General features: G+C 39.4%; 1 protein-coding gene across 3 annotated transcripts in view; it reads left to right on the top strand.

Annotated features, from left to right (window-relative positions):
* KIF24 (kinesin family member 24) overlaps positions 1 to 18,592 on the top strand; it is an 80,370-nt gene that overhangs the window by 2,033 nt on the left and 59,745 nt on the right. For 2 of the 3 annotated variants that reach the window (XM_074394983.1, XM_003943845.4), the window contains exons 2-3: positions 12,011 to 12,658; positions 16,615 to 16,804. In XM_074394983.1, coding sequence (XP_074251084.1) covers positions 12,036 to 12,658; positions 16,615 to 16,804 — 813 coding nt within the window. In that variant the 5' untranslated portion in view covers positions 12,011 to 12,035. Of the gene's footprint in view, positions 1 to 12,010; positions 12,659 to 16,614; positions 16,805 to 18,592 lie in introns of those variants that run through there. The other variant, XM_074394985.1, reaches the window with a different exon arrangement.

Raw genomic sequence — 18,592 nt, 5'->3', positions numbered from 1 at the left:
TTTGGTTTTATGGTGTTTTGTTTGTTTGTTTTTCGAGACAGAGTCTTAATCTGTCGTCCAGGCTGGAGTGCAGTGGGCGATATCGGCTTACTGCAGCCTCTGCCTCCCAGATTCAAGTGATTCTCCTGCTTCAGCCCCCAGGGTAGCTGGGATTACAGGCGCCTGCCACCACACTCGCCTAATTTTTGTATTTTTAGTAGAGACAGGGTTTCACTGTCTCGGTCAGGTTGGTCTTGAACTCCTGACTTCGTGATCCACCCGCCTCAACCTCCGAAAGTGCTGGGATTACAGACATGAGCCACTGTGTCCAGCTGGTTTTATAATGTTAATGAAAATCTTTAGCTATTCGGAGTGTGTCCTTGGGGCAACTTACGGTATGATTTTCTCACTTTTTAGTTTAGGAGAAACCACAGTGTCTTTCTCTGGGCTGCTGTTTTGTTGTTTGTAAAGTGAGGGGCTGAACTCTTCTAGATCCCTACCAGATCTAGTGTTCTATGACGATTGATCTATTAATCCAGTTCCCCCATGCTGGCTCAGCAAACCAGTTTATAATTTGAACAGTATAGATCCTCAACAAATTTTGTTAAATAAACAATAGAGTTCTACTTCTTAAACTTGGAGTGTGTGGTCATTGTATACTTCCCAAGCTACTGTCTTAAGGGTTTGATGTTCACATTGTGTTGAATAAGAAGAGTTTTCTATCGGTATAAACTAATAATAATAGTATATTGTTGAGTGTTTATCAGACACTGAAGTTAGCAGTGAATTTACATTATTCCAATTAACTCTCATGAAAGGAAACATGTTTTTCCAAGTCAGCAGCATTTTTTTTTTTGTCGGTTCAATGCAGTAGCTTCCTAAATGATCTCCCTTGTTCCACTTTTGCCTGCCTCCTATGATCCATTCCTCACAGAACTGACAGAGTGAACTTTGAACACATGTATCATATCATATGCTTTGCCCACTTAAAATCCTCTAATGACTTCCTACTTCACTTAAAAGTAAAATTCAGACTTTTATGTGGCCCAGTATATCCTACATAATCTGGCCCCTACCTTTCTGTCCTCTTCTCATACTATTCTTCTTACCTGCTATGCCATCCATCCTGTCCATGTTTGATGGTTCGATTATGCCATGCTTATTTCCACCTTTGAGCTAATGTGCTCATGTGGAACTCTCTCCCTCCTGACTTTTACATAAGTAACTCCATGTTATTTCAGGTTTCACCTCAAATGTTCCCTCCTCTGATCATCCAATGTAAAGTATGCCCTGCACCCTGATTCATTCTTCTATAGCAAATATCATCATCTAAAACGACACTGCTTATTTGATTATTATCTCCTACCACTAAAATAATAGTGCATGAGGGCAGTGACCTTATCTGTTTTTTTGGATTTTTTTTTTTTTTTTTGAGACAGAGTCTTGCTCTGTGACCCTGTTATCCAGACTGAACTGCAGTGACGTGATCATGGCTCACTGCAGCCTCAGGCTCCCAGGCCCAAGCAATCCTCCCACCTCAGCCCCTCAAGAAGCCTGTGGTCTCAGCTAATTGAGACCAGCTAATTTTGTTTATTTGTAAAGATGAGGTCTCACTATGTTGCCCAGGCCATCTCAAACTCCTGGGCTCAAGCAGTCCTCCCTCAGCCTCCTGAAGTGTTGGAATGACAGTCATGAGCCACTGCACCTGGCTAACCTTGTCTGTTTTGTTCAGTTATATTCCCAGTGCATAAAATAGGGCCTATCTCATAAAAGTCTCTCAAAAAATATTCTTGAATACTGGATAAAGGTTCCTGTGAGCCGGGCGCAGTGGCTGAAGCCTGTAATCCCAGCACGTTGGGAGGCCGAGGCGGGTAGATCACGAGGTCAAGAGATCGAGACCATCCTGGTCAACATGGTGAAACCCCATCTCTACTAAAAATACAAAACATTAGCTGGGCATGGTGGCACGTGCCTGTAGTCCCAGCTACTCAGGAGGCTGAGGCAGGAGAATTGCCTGAACCCAGGAGGTGGAGGTTGCGGTGAGCCGAGATTGCGCCATTGCACTCCAGCCTGGGTAACAAGAGCGAAACTCCGTCTCAAAAAAAAAAAAAAAGTTCCTGTGAAACTGTGACCATAACTGTGTCCATATCAATTCATCTGAGTAATACAAACTTTCTTCTTTTTGTTGCCCAGGAGCAGTGACTCAGGGCACCACCAACTCTGCCAGAATTGTCCTGAGTAATCAAATTACTCTGATAAATAGTTTCTGCTACCCATTACCACAGTGATATCAAATGCTTTTATAGAATTTTAATACGGGGATATTTATTCATTGAACAATTATTGAATATTATTTCCAATCATGGTTTTACGTATTTATTTTTATTTTTATTTTTTCTGAGATAGAATCTTGCTCTGTTGCCCAGGATGGAGTGCAGTGGTGCAATCTTGGCTCATTGCAACCTCCACCTCCCAGGTTCCAGCGATTCTCATGTCTCAGCCTCCTGAGTAGCTGGGATTACAAAGTGTGTACCAGCATTCCTGGCTAATTTTTGTATTTTTTGTGGAGTTGGGTTTCGCTATGTTGACCAGGCAGGTCTTGAATTTTTGGCCTCAAGTGATCTGCCCACATCAACCTCCCAAAGTTCTGGGATTACAGGCATGAGACACTGTGCCCTGCCCCAAGCACTGTTTTAGAACCTGCTTGTAAAAAGACTAATAAGACACAATTCTGGTTTTTTTGTTTGTTTGTTTGTTGTTTTTGAGACGAAGTCTCACCCTGTCACCCAGGCTGGAGTGCAGTGCAGTGGTGTGATTTTGGTTCACTGCAGACTCAACCTCCTGGGCTCAAGTGAGCCTCCCACCTCAGCCTCCCAAGTATGGGACCACAGGTGTGTGCCACCACACCCAATTAATTTTTATTTACTTATTTATAGAGATAGGGTCTCCATATGTTGTCCAGGCTGGTCTTGAACTCCTGGGCTCAAGTGATCTTTCTGCCTCAGTCTCCCAAAGTGCTGGGATTACAGGTGTGAGCCACTCCGCCTAGGTAAGACACATTCCATGACCACAAAGAGATTATATTCTATTAGGGGAAATAGTCAAATAATTATGTTGTAATAATTATTAATATAATTAACTATAATAATAGAGATATGCCAAAGGTATGATAAAGACACGGAAGGGACATCTGATCACATTGGGGTAGACCAGAAAAGACCTCATTTGTTGTTAGTAGAAGATAGACAGGTAAAGTGAAGTTTGATGATAGTGGAGGAGGCTGTTTACGAGCACAATGTGAATGAATCCACAGAGAAATAAATGGTCTAAGAAGTCGACTAAACTGGAAAGTGAGGAAGGGGCTAGATTATAGAAGGCTTTGTGGGGCATGCTAAGAAGTTTGGACTTTGTACTGTGTGTAAGTGATAAGATGCCATTGAAGGGTTTCTTTTCTTTTTTTTTTTTTCTTTTTTTGGGAAGGGTTTTAAATAAGGGAGCAGCATTGTTATAACTTCTTTCAAAAGAGTGATCTGAGGCCGGGCGCCGGTGGCTCAAGCCTGTAATCCCAGCACTTTGGGAGGCCGAGGCGGGTGGATCACGAGGTCGAGAGATCGAGGCCATCCTGGTCAACATGGTGAAACCCCGTCTCTACTAAAAATACAAAAAACTAGCTGGGCGTGGTGGCGCGTGCCTGTAATCCCAGCTACTCAGGAGGCTGAGGCAGGAGAATTGCCTGAGCCCGGGAGGTGGAGGTTGCGGTGAGCCGAGATTGCGCCATTGCACTCCAGCCTGGGTAACAAGAGCGAAACTCCGTCTCAAAAAAAAAAAAAAGAGTGATCTGGCTCTCCAGTCTGGAAGATGGTTTGATGGGGGGCTAAACGGGAGACCAGGAGAACAGGTATGAGACATGTAATGAATTGGTGAGAGATACTGAGGCAGAATTGCCAGAGCAGTGGTGGTAGGAATGAAGATAGGAGAGAGGAAATTTGGCAAATATTTGGGAGATTAAATTGGCTGGTTCTGTTGATTAGGTTTGGGAATAAGGGAGAAGAAGACCTCTAGGATTGCTTCCTAGTTTAGCCCTGAGTAACTGCATGAATGGTATTTTCACCCCGCTTCCAAAGAAGACAGAAGTGGAGGGGTAGTTTTTGTCAGGAGGTATAATGAGTTCTGTTGTTGACAAGTTCAGATGCTCAACTGTGGAGACATTTTTATAGTGATTCCTGCTGTTTTTGCTGAAGACATAGCCGTGAGATTAACTGTTTTACTACAAAGTGAACTAAGGTTACATTGGAATTCTGAAAGTAAGCCACTTAATATTGCACAACATCCAGACCAAAGAGACTAATTGAGATTTCACTATCAATGAGGGGCAGTACTGTGTCTATTACAGTCTTTTAAGTTAGCCACTTGCTTATGTGAGAGTTGATTGGTTAAAACTAGTGGTATAGAATTACATAGCCAATATATGGCTATCGGATCACTTTCTAAAACAAATTTATGTCATTGTTTTGAATAAATTATCTATGCCTCAGTTCCTTTATTTGTAAAAAGGAAGATGATGCTAATTGCCATCTGTCACAAAAAAATCTTGGAAGATTATTCAGGTAGCACAATTAGTTACATGTTAATAATTTTGATTCCAGTGAATGAAATTGTTTTAATCCTTCTTTGCTTTATTGATGTCACTCCTTTGGAAATAATTCCTGGTCCCATGGTGGCAACAAAGAAGTTCTATCATCTTGGTATTATGAAAACTGATTGTAACAGTTACTTTTCTGACTGAATACATGAAATATATTTTGTTGAAAGTATTTTATGACTGCAGTGTGGCAAAAGTCTGCAAATGACAACTTCCTGCAGTTTGTTCAGACCAAGATTTTAAAAATAAAGCACCGAATTTAAACCCAACATTGGTTCCCACCTGTTGCTGAGAATGCTTTCAGAATTAAACCTCTATATTTAGAGAAAGTAATACTTGCACTAGTTTAAGATAGCTAGATTCTAAAATTTTGTTATATTTATTTTTAGGTGATCGCTCATACTTTCCACCAAATGTAAAAACTTAACTCATTGTGAGGCTCTTGAGGGGAATTGTAGTAATTACAAAGCATTAGCTACTTAACCATAAACAAACTTGAAACTATTTTTTTCAGTTTTAAAACCAACAATTTCTTGAAAACTACTTTTAAAAAATGAATATAATTCACATGATTTATATCCCCAAATCCACATCTTGCCTTAAGAATTCTATTAAGTATCATATATTCTAATTCCTTTGCAGCTGTTTTAAGCAGTTGTCTGGTACCATCTGTTTTCTGTTGAGATCAGTGTCTGTAGTTAGAAGAATCCCTAGAGTTTGAAATAATAAGTTCCCTACCCTTTACTCTTTCGCTGATAATATTGAATTTCCTGTGTTCTGAGTGACCTTATACCTAATATGGGGTACAGAAATGTTTTAATAAAAGTTGATTGAAAATGCTGATTTTGTTTTGTTTCAGTTTCTTTAATTTGTTTTTTGGGGACAGAATCTCATTCTATTGCCCGGGCTGGAGTTCAGTGGCTCAATCTTGGCTCACTGCAACCTCTACCTCCTGGGCTCAAGCAGTGCCCACCAGCATCACCCTCTCGAGTAGCTGAGACTAAGGGCAAACATCACCACACTCAGCTAATTTTTGTATTTTTTTGTATAGACAGAATTTCACCATGTCACCCAAGCTGGTCTCAAACTCCTGGACTCAAGGGATCCAACTGCCTTGGCCTCCCAAAGCGCTGGGATTATAGGCATGAGGCACAGCACCTGGCCTTGTATCAGTTTCTAATAATCCAGTGGGCCCAGTGACTTTGTTAGTAACTTCTTTAAAAGTGATACTTATTAGGCTGGGTGCAGTGGCTTATGTCAGTCCTAGCACTGTGGGAGGCCAAGGCAGGAGGATCACTTGAGCTCAGGAGTTTGAGACCAGCCTAGGCAACATAGTGAGACCTCATTTCTTTTTTTTTTTTTTTTTTTGAGACGGAGTTTCGCTCTTGTTACCCAGGCTGGGGTGCAATGGCGCGATCTCGGCTCACCGCAACCTCCGCCTCCTGGGTTCAGGCAATTCTCCTGCCTCAGCCTCCTGAGTAGCTGGGATTACAGGCACACGCCACCATGCCCAGCTAATTTTTTGTATTTCTAGTAGAGACGGGGTTTCACCAAGTTGACCAGGATGGTCTCGATCTCTCGACCTTGTGATCCACCCGCCTCGGCCTCCCAAAGTGCTGGGATTACAAGCTTGAGCCACCGCGCCAGGCCCGAGACCTCATTTCTTAAAAAAAAAAAAAAAAAAAAGCGATCAATATTAGTGTTTGTCTAAGGCTAAATGGGTTGAGGGGAATGGGGAATGACTACCAGTGGGTACTGGGTTTCCTAATGTAAATGAATAAAGTTGATTGGTATTAAACTAGGAGCAGGTAGAACCACAGGGTATATTAGTAGAAGAGCATATGCCCTTCTAAAGGGGACAACCACTACTCCATTTTGGTCTACTATTTTCTTACCTAATTGCAGGACCGATGTAACTATATCTTTTAATTTCCAGGAAAAGCAGGAATTGGGTATTTTTAATTGCTCCTAATTTTTTGAACAGTACAACAAATTAAAAAAAAATTTTTTTTTTAATACTCTACAAGCCAGACTACAAAGTATGAAGATATATGGGTCAAATATTATAGGCTAGATCAGCTACAGATTAGATGATCTCTATTGACCTGGCTAGCTGTAGGACTCCTTTTTAAAAAATCTTACAAAAATATAATGTGGGCCAGGCACGGTGGCTTATGCCTGTGATCCTAACACTTTGGGGCTGAAGCAAGAGTATCACTTGAGCCCAGGAGTTCGAGACCAGCCTGGGCAACATAGGGAGACCTCATCTCTACACAAAATTAAAAAATTAGCCAGGTTTGGTGGCATGGGTCTGGAGTCCCAGCTGCCTGGGAGACTGAAACAGGAGGATTGCTTGAGCCTAGGAGCTAGTATGCTGAGCCATGATTGATTGCACCACTATACTCAAGCCTGGGCGGCAGAGTGAGACCCTTTCTCTTAAAAAAAAAAAAAAAAAAAAAAGTATGTATACATGTATAGTTTTGTTTTGGTTTTTAATGCCGTAGGTAGGTCACTGTGTCTGTTTTGTTCCAGACACTTAGTGGGTGCATTACAGAACTTGTCTGCTGCAAATGGTTAATCAGTACACTTGTGGTGAGTACATTAACATATCGAATTTTATGATCAATGACTATATAAGTTATTTCAGTTTTAAACTTGAGGAAACTGAGACCCATAGTTGTTAAATAATTTGACTATGTATCACATCTGGTTCTTAGCACAGCCTGAGTCCTTGATTTTTTTGCCATCCAATCTAGAAATCTGCTGTACTAGTTACTGCTGCACAAATGCTTTGGTAGTCCATTGGCAGATATTTGGGAAAAACAATCTTACTTAACATCTTAAAATAGAAAAAAGAAACCATGTGGATATTTTGCTCCTTGTTCAATTCCATCTCCCTCCCTACAGAATAAAAATGTGTCTGGTAGCAGTGGTAGTTTTAAGGGCCTATGTTTATTGGATGTCTATGATATGTTACACCAATGCTTTTGTGTTAGTTACCTTCTAAATTTAGTGACATGTCAATAATTATAGGTAATCTATTTCTAAGAAGGATGGAGGGAGGTCTTAAAATATGTAGCTACAAAGAAAACAGTGAATAAAAATAAAAGCACACGTTTGAACAATGCAGATATGGCTAAGTACATGGAGAAGGGTCATTGTCCTGGTAAGCCTGTCTAAAGAGATCTAGAGTAAAACTACTGGGGTACAAGTAAAATAAAGTTCATTCCAGTAACATTTTGGCAACTTGAATTCAAACATATTTAAATTTGTGGAAAGAGAAAAATTAGTTTAGGTCCTCCCTGCTCCTTCTCAAGGGAGATCTGTAGCTATTTGTAGGTTATAGCCTTTTTCTTTCTTTCTTTCTTTTTTTTTTTTTTTTTTGAGAAGGAGTTTTATTTTTTTATTTTTGTCACCCAGGCTGGAATGTAGTGGTGGGATCCCTGCTCACTGCAACCCTCAGTGTCCTGGGTTCAAGCAATCCTCCTGCCTTAGCATCCCAAGTAGCTGGGATTACAGATGCCCACCACCACAACCAGCTACTTTTTGTATTTTTAGTAGAGACAGGGTTTCACCATGTTGACCAGGCTGATCTTGAACTCCTGACTGCAGGTGATCCACTTGCCTTGGCCTCCCAAAGTGCTGGGATTACAGGCATGAGCCACTGCACCCAGCTGGTTATAGCCTTTTTCTGTGTAACTTTTGCAGCTTATAGTTGAGGGTTACCCATATGTTCATTATTCATGTCTTTTTTTTCCTTAGGAGAGGGGTCTCACTATGTTGCCCAGGCTGCATTATTCATGTATCTATTCTGTTAACTTGTTTGTTAGATTTGTTTGTTCTCCTAATCTTCTAATCAGGCTTCTACATATTGAAGAAAGAATTCTTAAAGCAATTCTTTGCTCCCATCCTCCCCCAACTACTGAAAAATAAATCCAGTAATACAATTTGAATAAAACATTAAGATTTTAGGGTATAGTAGTATCCCCCCTTATTCAAGGAAGATACATTCCAAGACCCCTGGTGGATGCCTGAAACCATGGATAGTAACAACCCCTATTATAGGTTAGGGTTTTTTTTTTTCCTTACTAAGTCTAGATCTTTCACTCTTTCACTTGAAGTACTACAGCTTCTCTTTGGCATATCTGAATTGCCAACATTACTACTCTTTGGGTTTGGGGCCATTGTTTAAGTAAAATAAGGGTTATGTGAACACAAACATTGCAAATACCCCGCAGTTGATCTGGTAACTAAAACAGCTACTAAGTGACTAGTGAGTGGGTAGTTTATGCAATGTGGATAGGCTGGACAATGGGATCATTCACATTCCAGGAGGGGTTTGTGAGAGATTGTGAGAGATTTTAATCATGCTACTCAGAATGGTATATAATTTAAAATCTTACAAATTGTTTCTTTCTGGATTTTTTCACTTAATATTTTTGGACTGGTTGATTAAGGGTAGCTGAGACAGCAGAGAGCTAAACCGGATGACAAGTACTACTATAACTTACATTGAGATTGTAAATCTAAAAACAACAACCAGTAAATAAGCAAATAAGCACTTTTTTTTTTTTTTTTTTTTTTTTGAGACAGGGTCTAACTCTATTGCCAGGCTGGAGGGCAGTGGTGCGATCCCAGCTCACTGCAACCTCTTCCTCCCAGGGTCAAACACTTCTCCTGCCACAGCCTCCCAAGTAGCTGGGATTACAGGCACGTACCACCATCCCTGGCTAATTTTTGTGTTTTTAGTAGAGACAGGGTTTCACCATGCTGGCCAGACTGGTCTTGAACTCCTGATCTCGTGATCCGCCTGCCTCAGTCTCCCAAAGTTCTGGGATTACAGGTGTGAGTCACCGCACCCAGCCCGTAAGCACTATTTTTACCTTAGGAGTTTACTTCAATAGAGTTTTTTAAAATGGAGTTCTAATTTAACAATATTAAATAACATTTTTTTACATAAAGCATCTAACATAGTGCTTGGCATAAAATAGAACTCAATAAATTTTAGTTTAATTAGATCATCAAAGTAGTATGAATGTGGACTATCCACTGACAATGGAATTAGCCTTTTTTATTAAATGTTTCTTTAAACCATATGAAGTGTTCATAGTGAAGTTGGTAACAACATTGTGGATATTTGGTTTCTTTTTTTAAGACGGAGTATCACTCTTGTTACCCAGGTTGGAGTGCAATGACGCAATCTCGGCTCACCACAACCTCCGCCTTCTGGGTTCAAGCAATTCTCCTGCCTCAGCCTCCTGAGTAGCTGGGATTACAGGCACGAGCCACCATGCCCAGCTAATTTTTTGTATTTTTAGTAGAGACGGGGTTTCACCATGTTGACCAGGATGGTCTCGATCTCTTGACCTCGTGATCCACCCGCCTCGGCCTCCCAAAGTGCTGGGATTACAGAAATTTCTTTAAAACTTGTTTTAAAAAATTATTATTTTACAAAGACACAGAGGGATGTTGCAGTTATCTACTGCTATGTAGCAAATTACCCTCAAAACTTAGTGGCTTAAAACAATTATTTTATTTGCTCAGTTCTGTGAGTCAGATTTTGGGCTGGTCTCTGCCCAGATATTTGGGTTGTTCTTTTCCTGATCTGACCTGAGGTCACTCATGTGGCTGCATTCACCTAGTGATGCCACTGGGCCTGGATAGTCTAAGATAGCTTCTCACATGTCTGGCTTTGGTGATGGCTGTTGGCTGGGCCCTTGAGGCCTAGGCATGAAAGTTGCATAGCATTACTTCCACCATATTGTATTGGGTAAAACAAGTCACAAGGCTAGCCTAGATGAAATGAGGGAAGACATAGACTTTATTTCTTGATGGAAGAACCTGCAAATAATTTTTTATTTAAAAAACAAAGCTACCTTCAAAAAGGAAATCTACCAGCTGGTGTAGTGGCTCACGCCTGTAATCCCAGCATTTTGGGAGGCTGAGGCTAGTGGAGCACCTGAGGTCAGGAGTTCAAGACCAGCCCGGACAACATGGCAAAACCCCATCACTACTAAAAATACAAAAATTAGCCAGGCATGGTGGTGCTTGCCTCTAATCCCAGCTACTTGGAAGGCTGAGGCAGGAGAATTGCTTGAACCCAGGAAGTGGAGGTGAGCTGAGATCATGCCTCTGCACTCCAGCCTGGGCAACAGAGTGAGACTCCATCTCAAAAAACAAAAACACACACAAAAAGACCAAATCTGCCACAAATAGAAAAGGCCAGGACTAGTTTAGGATGTGTTACTCAGCCCATTTAGCCTTTTAACATAAGTAGTATTTCCTCCAAAGCAAATTATTCAAGGTTCTTTGTTATCTTTATTACCTTGCCCTCAACTCTTTCTCTATTTCTGCTAGAAAGAAGATAAAATATGCAAACCAAAAGGAAGTAATAAAAACTTTAAAAAAAGAAAAAAATATAAAGTAAAATGAAAACAGGAAAGTTTTACCACAAGTTACCTAACTGAATTTTTGAAAACTCTGTATTATAAAATCATTTTAAAAAAGAAAATGTAGTTTACTTTTGGATATGCTCACAAACTTAACAGTGATATAGAGCACTCAGGATCTTGACTTTAATAATAGACCAGGATTATGTGTTATTACCACGACGTTTGTTAGTATTTAATTAAATATCTCAATGTTAAAGTTTTAAAAACATTTTACAACTATTTAAAATCTTGACCATAGTATTAATTTCCTGGGTAAATTATTTGATTCATATTCTGTACAGGTAGGGATTAATGACCACCTTTTGGAATGATCTGAAATCCTGAATTGGTAGATGCTGAATTGATGATGTCTTTACTTGTATTTAGCTAACTTTTGCCAGTACTCAGCAAATACTAATGCTATCTTCCTCTGAGTTATATTAGTTTATAATCCTCTGTCGTATGCCATTTGATTCTGCTTTTCATTCTGAAAGAGTTCTTAGCCCCTGTTCCTTATTCATGGGAAACAGTTGTGCAGCATGCCTTGACATTAAGTTGAGCATCTAAAATTAGTCCTGCTACGATCAGTTGTTGGGAACAAGGTTTCAGTAGTTGTGGCTTGTGTAAAGTAGATATTGCGAGGTTGGAAGGAACTCCCTAGAAATAAGTAAGTGGTATGTTATGTATGTGTTTATTTGTGTATCTGTGTGTATATATAATGGAAGATCTCTTTTTATTAAGCAGATTAACAAATTGCATGTTACCACAAATTCTTCACATGCAATACAAAGCATCTTTGTTCATGCACTATGCTATTTAATCAATAATTTCAGAAAATCGATAACTTGACAAATAAAATATATTTTGCATGTTTGTTTAGTGGTTTTCAGTTTTTAAAAGATATAATTTTATCATATATACTCTATTTCAAGTGAATGGCTTTTCTTTCTCTCTGCAGAGTTTATAGAAACCTATTCACCAAAATGGCATCCTGGTTATATGAATGTCTTTGTGAAGCTGAACTCGCACAGTATTATTCTCATTTCACTGCCCTTGGCCTTCAGAAAATAGATGAATTAGCCAAGATTACAATGAAGGACTACTCCAAATTAGGAGTCCACAACATGAACGACCGCAAACGTCTCTTCCAACTTATCAAAATTATTAAGATTATGCAGGAAGAAGATAAAGCAGTCAGTATCCCAGAGCGTCATCTTCAGACAAGCAGCCTGTGCATCAAGTCCCAGAAAGTAAGATCTGGCCCTCGCAGACAGCTGAATTTTGATTCTCCTGTTGACAATAAAGACAGAAGTGCCAGCAATGATGGGTTTAAAATGTGCAGTTTATCAGATGTCTCTGCAAATGAACAGAAGTCCACTTACCTAAAAGCACTAGAACACATGCTACCAGATGATTCCCAGTACCATACAAAAACAAGAATTCTGAATGCCACAGCTGCTGATTCCTATGTGCAAACAGAAATCAGCACTTCACTGTTTTCACCAAATTACTTTTCTCCAATACTGGGGGATTGTGATATTCCCATTATTCAAAGAATCTCTCAAGTTTCAGGGTATAACTATGGAATCCCTCATTCTTGTATCAGGTAATAAATGTTATCTTTTCTTTCTTTTGAGGGAAAGTAGCCTCTAGCAAGGGCAGGCCGCTTCTTCATGTCCAGCAGAGAGTATCTACTCCTTATTTACAGTAAACAAATATAACAAATTATCATGAACAGCTTTTGCATCAATAATAAGAATACCTGGATACGGGAAAATTAATGAGAAATTGGGACTTTCTAGAGGGGAGAAAGATGATATTGTTCATGTGCATCAAAACAGCTGCTACTTTCCAGGATCTGTAGCAGACCTGTTTCTATTATTTATTATAGCTTAACGTGATGCATCTAGTACATCTGTGAAAGTAACATAGTTAATCCTTCTACAATGGAGAAAAAAATTACACAATCCACAGGACTTTTTTAAGGTTATCAAATTCACTTAAACCAACCAGGAGACTTAACGATGCTTTGTTAAAAACAAGGGCATGTAGTTTCATTAAGTAGGTCTTTGGAGCAGTTAGTTCATCTGCACACATTGAAATATGATCCTGATTTTTAGTGCTTTCTACAGTTTCAGCCCTGGAAAAAACATAATTTTGGTGATTACAAACAGTAAAACATCGTTGGTGGAGATTACAGTTTGAGAGTCAGGGTGACAATAAGTTATTTTCACCAGTGTTTTGAGTTAGAATTTGAAATTAGGTCCCTAAGAGGTGAAATAACAAGTAATTCCTAGTACTAACAGTGGCATCATAGGAAATATGTTCTTGTAAAAAAAAATTGCTTGTTTTATTTTAAATGTTATATATATGAGTTATGGGAAAAGAAAATTCATTCTTGAGCCATATTTTCTTTTTAAAAATACTGTTATTCATATGTTAAGATAAAGTATTTATATCTGGTCTTACATTGGCTAAGGTTTTGGAAGGTCTCATAATCAGTTCTTTACTCCATAAAAATAGAAGACTTAGTTTTATGGTAAAAATATATTTAATAAGGCCGGGCGCGGTGGCTCAAGTCTGTAATCCCAGCACTTTGGGAGGCCGAGGCGGGTGGATCACGAGGTCGAGAGATCGAGACCATCCTGGTCAACATGGTGAAACCCCGTCTCTACTAAAAATACAAAAAATTAGCTGGGCATGGTGGCACGTGCCTGTAATCCCAGCTACTCAGGAGGCTGAGGCAGGAGAATTGCCTGAACCCAGGAGGCGGAGGTTGCGGTGAGCCGAGATCGCGCCATTGCACTCCAGCCTGGGTAACAAGAGCGAAACTCCGTCTCAAAAAAAAAAAAAAAAAAAAAAAATATATATATATATATATATATATTTAATAATTTGAAATAAATTTTACAACGTTTTTGTAAAACATTTTGTTTGGTCTAGGAGAGCACAGAGCATATAATACTGTTTTCTTCTTTTAATTCTAAGAGGAATAGATCGTTCCTTGACTATGAAGTCAGATTGTTGCTATTATATTGGTTAAATCAGTGGTGAAGGAGTAAATATTTTCTTGAATATTATCTTTTTATTGAACGACACATAAAAATCTAAATTGGAATTACTTATAAATAAAAATACTATTTTGCATTGTTTAACACCATCAAGGATAGAATGGATATTTTAGTTTAACCATTGCCACTTATTTTACTTTTTGTTTGTTTTGTAGAGACAGGGTCTTGGTCTGTTGCCCAAACTGAAGTCCAGTGGTGCAGTCATAGCCTACTGCAGCCTCAAATGCCTGAGGTCAAGCTATGCAAATAGCTAGGACTACAGGTACACATCACCGTCCCCAGCTAATTTTTCAAATTTTTCTAGGGATGGGGATCTCACTGTGTTACCCAGGCTGATCTTGAAGTCCTGGCCTCAAGTGATCCTCCCACCTCAGCCTCCCAAAGCACACAAATGAGAGCTACTCCACCCTGCCCAAATTAGAGCTTTTTAGAAGAACCTGCGTGTCTTTATGCCCCTTGAACTTGAAAATGATGGGCCTTTTGTTCATATGAGTCATCCTAGAGCCCTGGACACTTTTAAAAAGTACTAAACATTTTCTGTCCTCTTTGATTAGCTTTATATGATTAGGTTATTGATATCCAGAAACTAAAGATTTTTTAAAATTCTTTTAATTAGCCTTTTCTTTATTTTTCCACCTAACCAGTGTGCTAACAACTAAAGATTTTAACACAAAACACTTAGTAAAATGATGCATTAAAGCAGGGCACAGTGGCTAACCCCTCTAATCCCAGCACTTTGGGAGGCCAATGAGGGTGGATCACCTTAGGAGTTCAAGACCAACCTGGCTAACATGGAAAAACCCTATCTCTGCTAAAAATATAAAAATTAGCTGGGCATCCTGGTAGGTGCCTGTAATCCTAGCTATTCGAGAGGCTGAGGAAGGAGAATTGCTTGAACCTGGGAGGTGGAGGTTGCAGTGAGCCAAGATTGCACCACTGCACACCAGCCTTAGTGATACAAAGAGACTCTTGAAAGAAAAAAATATGCATTAAAATTTTTCATTTTTGATGAGCACAGTGGCTCATGCCTATAATCCTGGCATTTTGGAAGACCAAGGCAGGCAAGATTGCTTGAGCCCAGGAGTTTGAGGCCAGCCTAGGCAACATGGTGAGACACTGTCTCTACAAATATTAGCCAGGTGTGGTGGCATGCACCTGTAGTTCAGCTACTATTGGCTGAAGTGGGAGGATTTCTTCAGCCCAGGAGGTTGAAGCTGCAGTGAGCTGTGCTCATACCACTGCACTCCAGCCTGGGTGACAGAGCAAGACCCTGTCTCAAAACCAAAAATTCCCTTTTCTTGTGAAAAATTAAACATATGCAAAAGAAGAGAAAATAGAACTGTGAATCCCTATATGTCCATCATCCAGTTTCTTTTCTTTCTTTCTTTTTTGAGACAGAGTCTCACTCTGTTGCCCAGGCTGGAATGCAGTGGCATGATCTCAGCTCACTGTAACCTCCACCTCCTGGGTTTAAGCGAGCACTCCTAGCAAAGTTTTTTATTTTTAGTAGAGATAGGATTTCACCGTGTTGGCCAGGTTGGTCTCGAACTCCTGACCTCAAGTGATCTGCCTGCCTCAGCCTCCCAAAATTCTGGGATTACAGGCATGAGCCACCGTGACCAACTCATCATCCAGTTTTAATGATTGTCAAGATTTTCCCATACTACCTCAAAATGATACATTTCATTCAGTCAGTCATTTATTCTTTAATTATTCCACCTGCAGTTTCATGCAGAAATGATGCTAAGTACCTAAATTTTGGTTAAAAAAATTGTTTTAAAACATTATATTAGAAAATTATTTGCTGGGTTTTTTGTTTTTTTTTTTAACCAATTTAGATCCCATAAAAAATAATTTTCCAGCCTGGGCATGATGGCTCATGCCTGTAATCCCAGCATTTTGAGAGGCCAAGGCAGGAGGAATTGCTTGAGGCCATGAATTCAGCCTGGGAAGGTAGTGGGACTGTCCCTATAAAAAATACAAAAATTATCTGGTTGTGGTGTTGTACGCCTATAGTCCCAGCTGCTCGGGAGGCTGAAGTAGAATCACTTGAACCCAGAAAGTTGAGGTTGCAGTGAGCTGGGGTTATGCCACTGCACTGCAGCCTGGGTGACAGAGTGAGATCCTATCTCAAAAAAATGTATTTTTTCAGCAGCCAGGTGGAGAGCTAAAGAATTAAGAATTGATGTAAAACAATTATATAAAATATTATCCTGCATAAGATCTCTTAGGGGATTTTTGCTTGTTGGGTTTTTGTTGTTGTTGTTGTTGTTGTTGTTGTTGTTTTTGGTGGTTCAGTTTTTTTGGAGGGGAAGGGGCAGAGTAGGGTAGGGATGGAGAGAGAAGGACTTTCTCAGTGCTGACACTTAACTTTGCAATCTTAAGAAATATATTATGCCCAGCATACAGCAAAATGTACCAATACTTTGGTCTGCTAAGTAATCTTGTCCTATTATTAAAAATTAAAAGCCTGTTTATAAACATGTATTAGACAGAACACTTCGGAGAAACAGAATCCTTGGACTGAGATGGAGAAAATCAGAGTTTGTGTTCGAAAACGCCCCTTGGGCATGAGGGAGGTACGTCGTGGAGAAATTAATGTTATTACTGTAGAAGACAAAGAAACACTACTTGTACATGAGAAGAAAGAAGCAGTTGACCTCACTCAATATATTCTGCAGGTATGATGTTTTCCTTTTATGTTTGGAACTAATATTATCAAGTATGTCTTTTTTTTTTTTTTTTTTTTTTTTTTTTTTGCTTTTTGTTTGAGTGGTGGCATATAAGTTTCTGTTAGAACACAGAAAATCAAGTTTCTGGTTTGGGTATTGACAGACATTCCTGTTGTGACACTGTATTAAGTCGTTGATATCCAGGGCCTTCATTTTTTAAAAGAATGGCGTAATAGAGGATACAAAAACAATTTCTCTTGTTCAATGGAGCTACATCATATATTTAGTTAACCTGCTTTCTGTAAATTTAATTACACTTATTCATCAAAAAAAAAGGAGGAATGAAGGAATAAAAAGAATTTAATGAAATGGGGCCAGGTGTGGTGGCTCATGCCTATAATCCCAGCATTTTGGGAGGCCAAGGCAGAAGGATCACTTGAGCCCAAGAGTTTGAGACCAGCCTGGGCACCATAGCAAGACCCTGACTCTCCAGAAAAAATTCTAAAACTAACCCAGCATGATGGTGTACCTGTAGTCTTAGCTACTCAGGAGGCTGAGGTGGGAGGATCACTTGAGCCCAGGAGTTCTACATTACAGTGAGCTATGATTGCACCACTGCACTCCAGCCTGGCAACAGAGGGAAGATCTGCCTGTAAAAGAATATAAAAATAAAAAAATAATTAGGTAGTTGTCAACAGGACTGGTCACTGAAATATATGCCCCAGAGTGACTGTGAGATGTCACACAGTTTATTTCCATTCTTACTTGCATCTCACAGTGCGAACCTCTCACTCTGTTGAGTTTTGAGTCTTGGGTTTGATGATGGACAATACCTTTTTGGGCAACATGACCCCCCAAGTACTTATTTTGATTCTCAGCTGTCTTGGGCTTATACTTAATTGTTGGAAATTGGGCTCTGAGAAGGCCACTTTATGTAGGGTAGAATGCAGTGGGTAAATAGAATCCAGGGATATAATTTCACATCTAACATAAACGAGTTTAAATAAAACATAACTCAGACACGTAAAGAATGTTCACTGCCTGCTAGAGTGATTATGAAAAGTCCAAGGAGAAAGAGTTTGGTATTGAAAGGAACTTACTCCAAGCTGAAGGTACCTTGCAATAATTCTTTAGTCTCATAAGGAAACCACAAACTCCACAGATGGAAAGAATTATCATTTAGGTACTCCTAAAATTGTGAAATAATTGTGAGTAATCTAAAACCAGGTAATCCATCAGATAGTAAGATTTGAAAATACATAGTTTATCTTACTCTGAATCTACTTACCTAAACATTCATATATTTATTTATTCTCTCTCTCTCTCTCTCTCTTTCTCTCTCTCTCTCTCTCTCTCTCTCTCTCACTCACTCTCTCACTCATTCTCTCGCTCATTCTCTTTCCTCAAAATCCAGTGACTGCTAGGGAGAAAAAAAACCTGGTATGCTAGCAATTCATCTTAGTCAGCTGAGATCTTACATTAGTGAAATAAATCCTTTAATGCTAAAGTCAAATTGTTAACACTTTCCCCCTCTTTCAAACCTGCATTGTTCTTCTTTTTCTTTGGTTACCAAAATTGCATTTCACTGATACTAAGAGTAATACACTGAGTCTTTCTATTGGTACTAAATTATTAGGCCACTGTAAAACCAACCCAATCACTTTAACAGCCTTATTGATTGCTGATCAGTGCTTGATCTATTAGGTCTCTGTAGGAGATATTTATTTTGAAAATGGACTAAATGACCAATTAGTTGTAATGCTATCTAGTTCCATGGCTACTTTTAGCCATAGTAAT

This window comes from Saimiri boliviensis, chromosome 2 (assembly GCF_048565385.1).
Source record: "Saimiri boliviensis isolate mSaiBol1 chromosome 2, mSaiBol1.pri, whole genome shotgun sequence".
In the NCBI taxonomy this organism is placed as follows: Eukaryota; Metazoa; Chordata; class Mammalia; order Primates; family Cebidae; genus Saimiri; species Saimiri boliviensis.
Note: the sequence above shows the minus strand (reverse complement) of the source record. Positions and strands in the feature narration are given on the sequence as shown.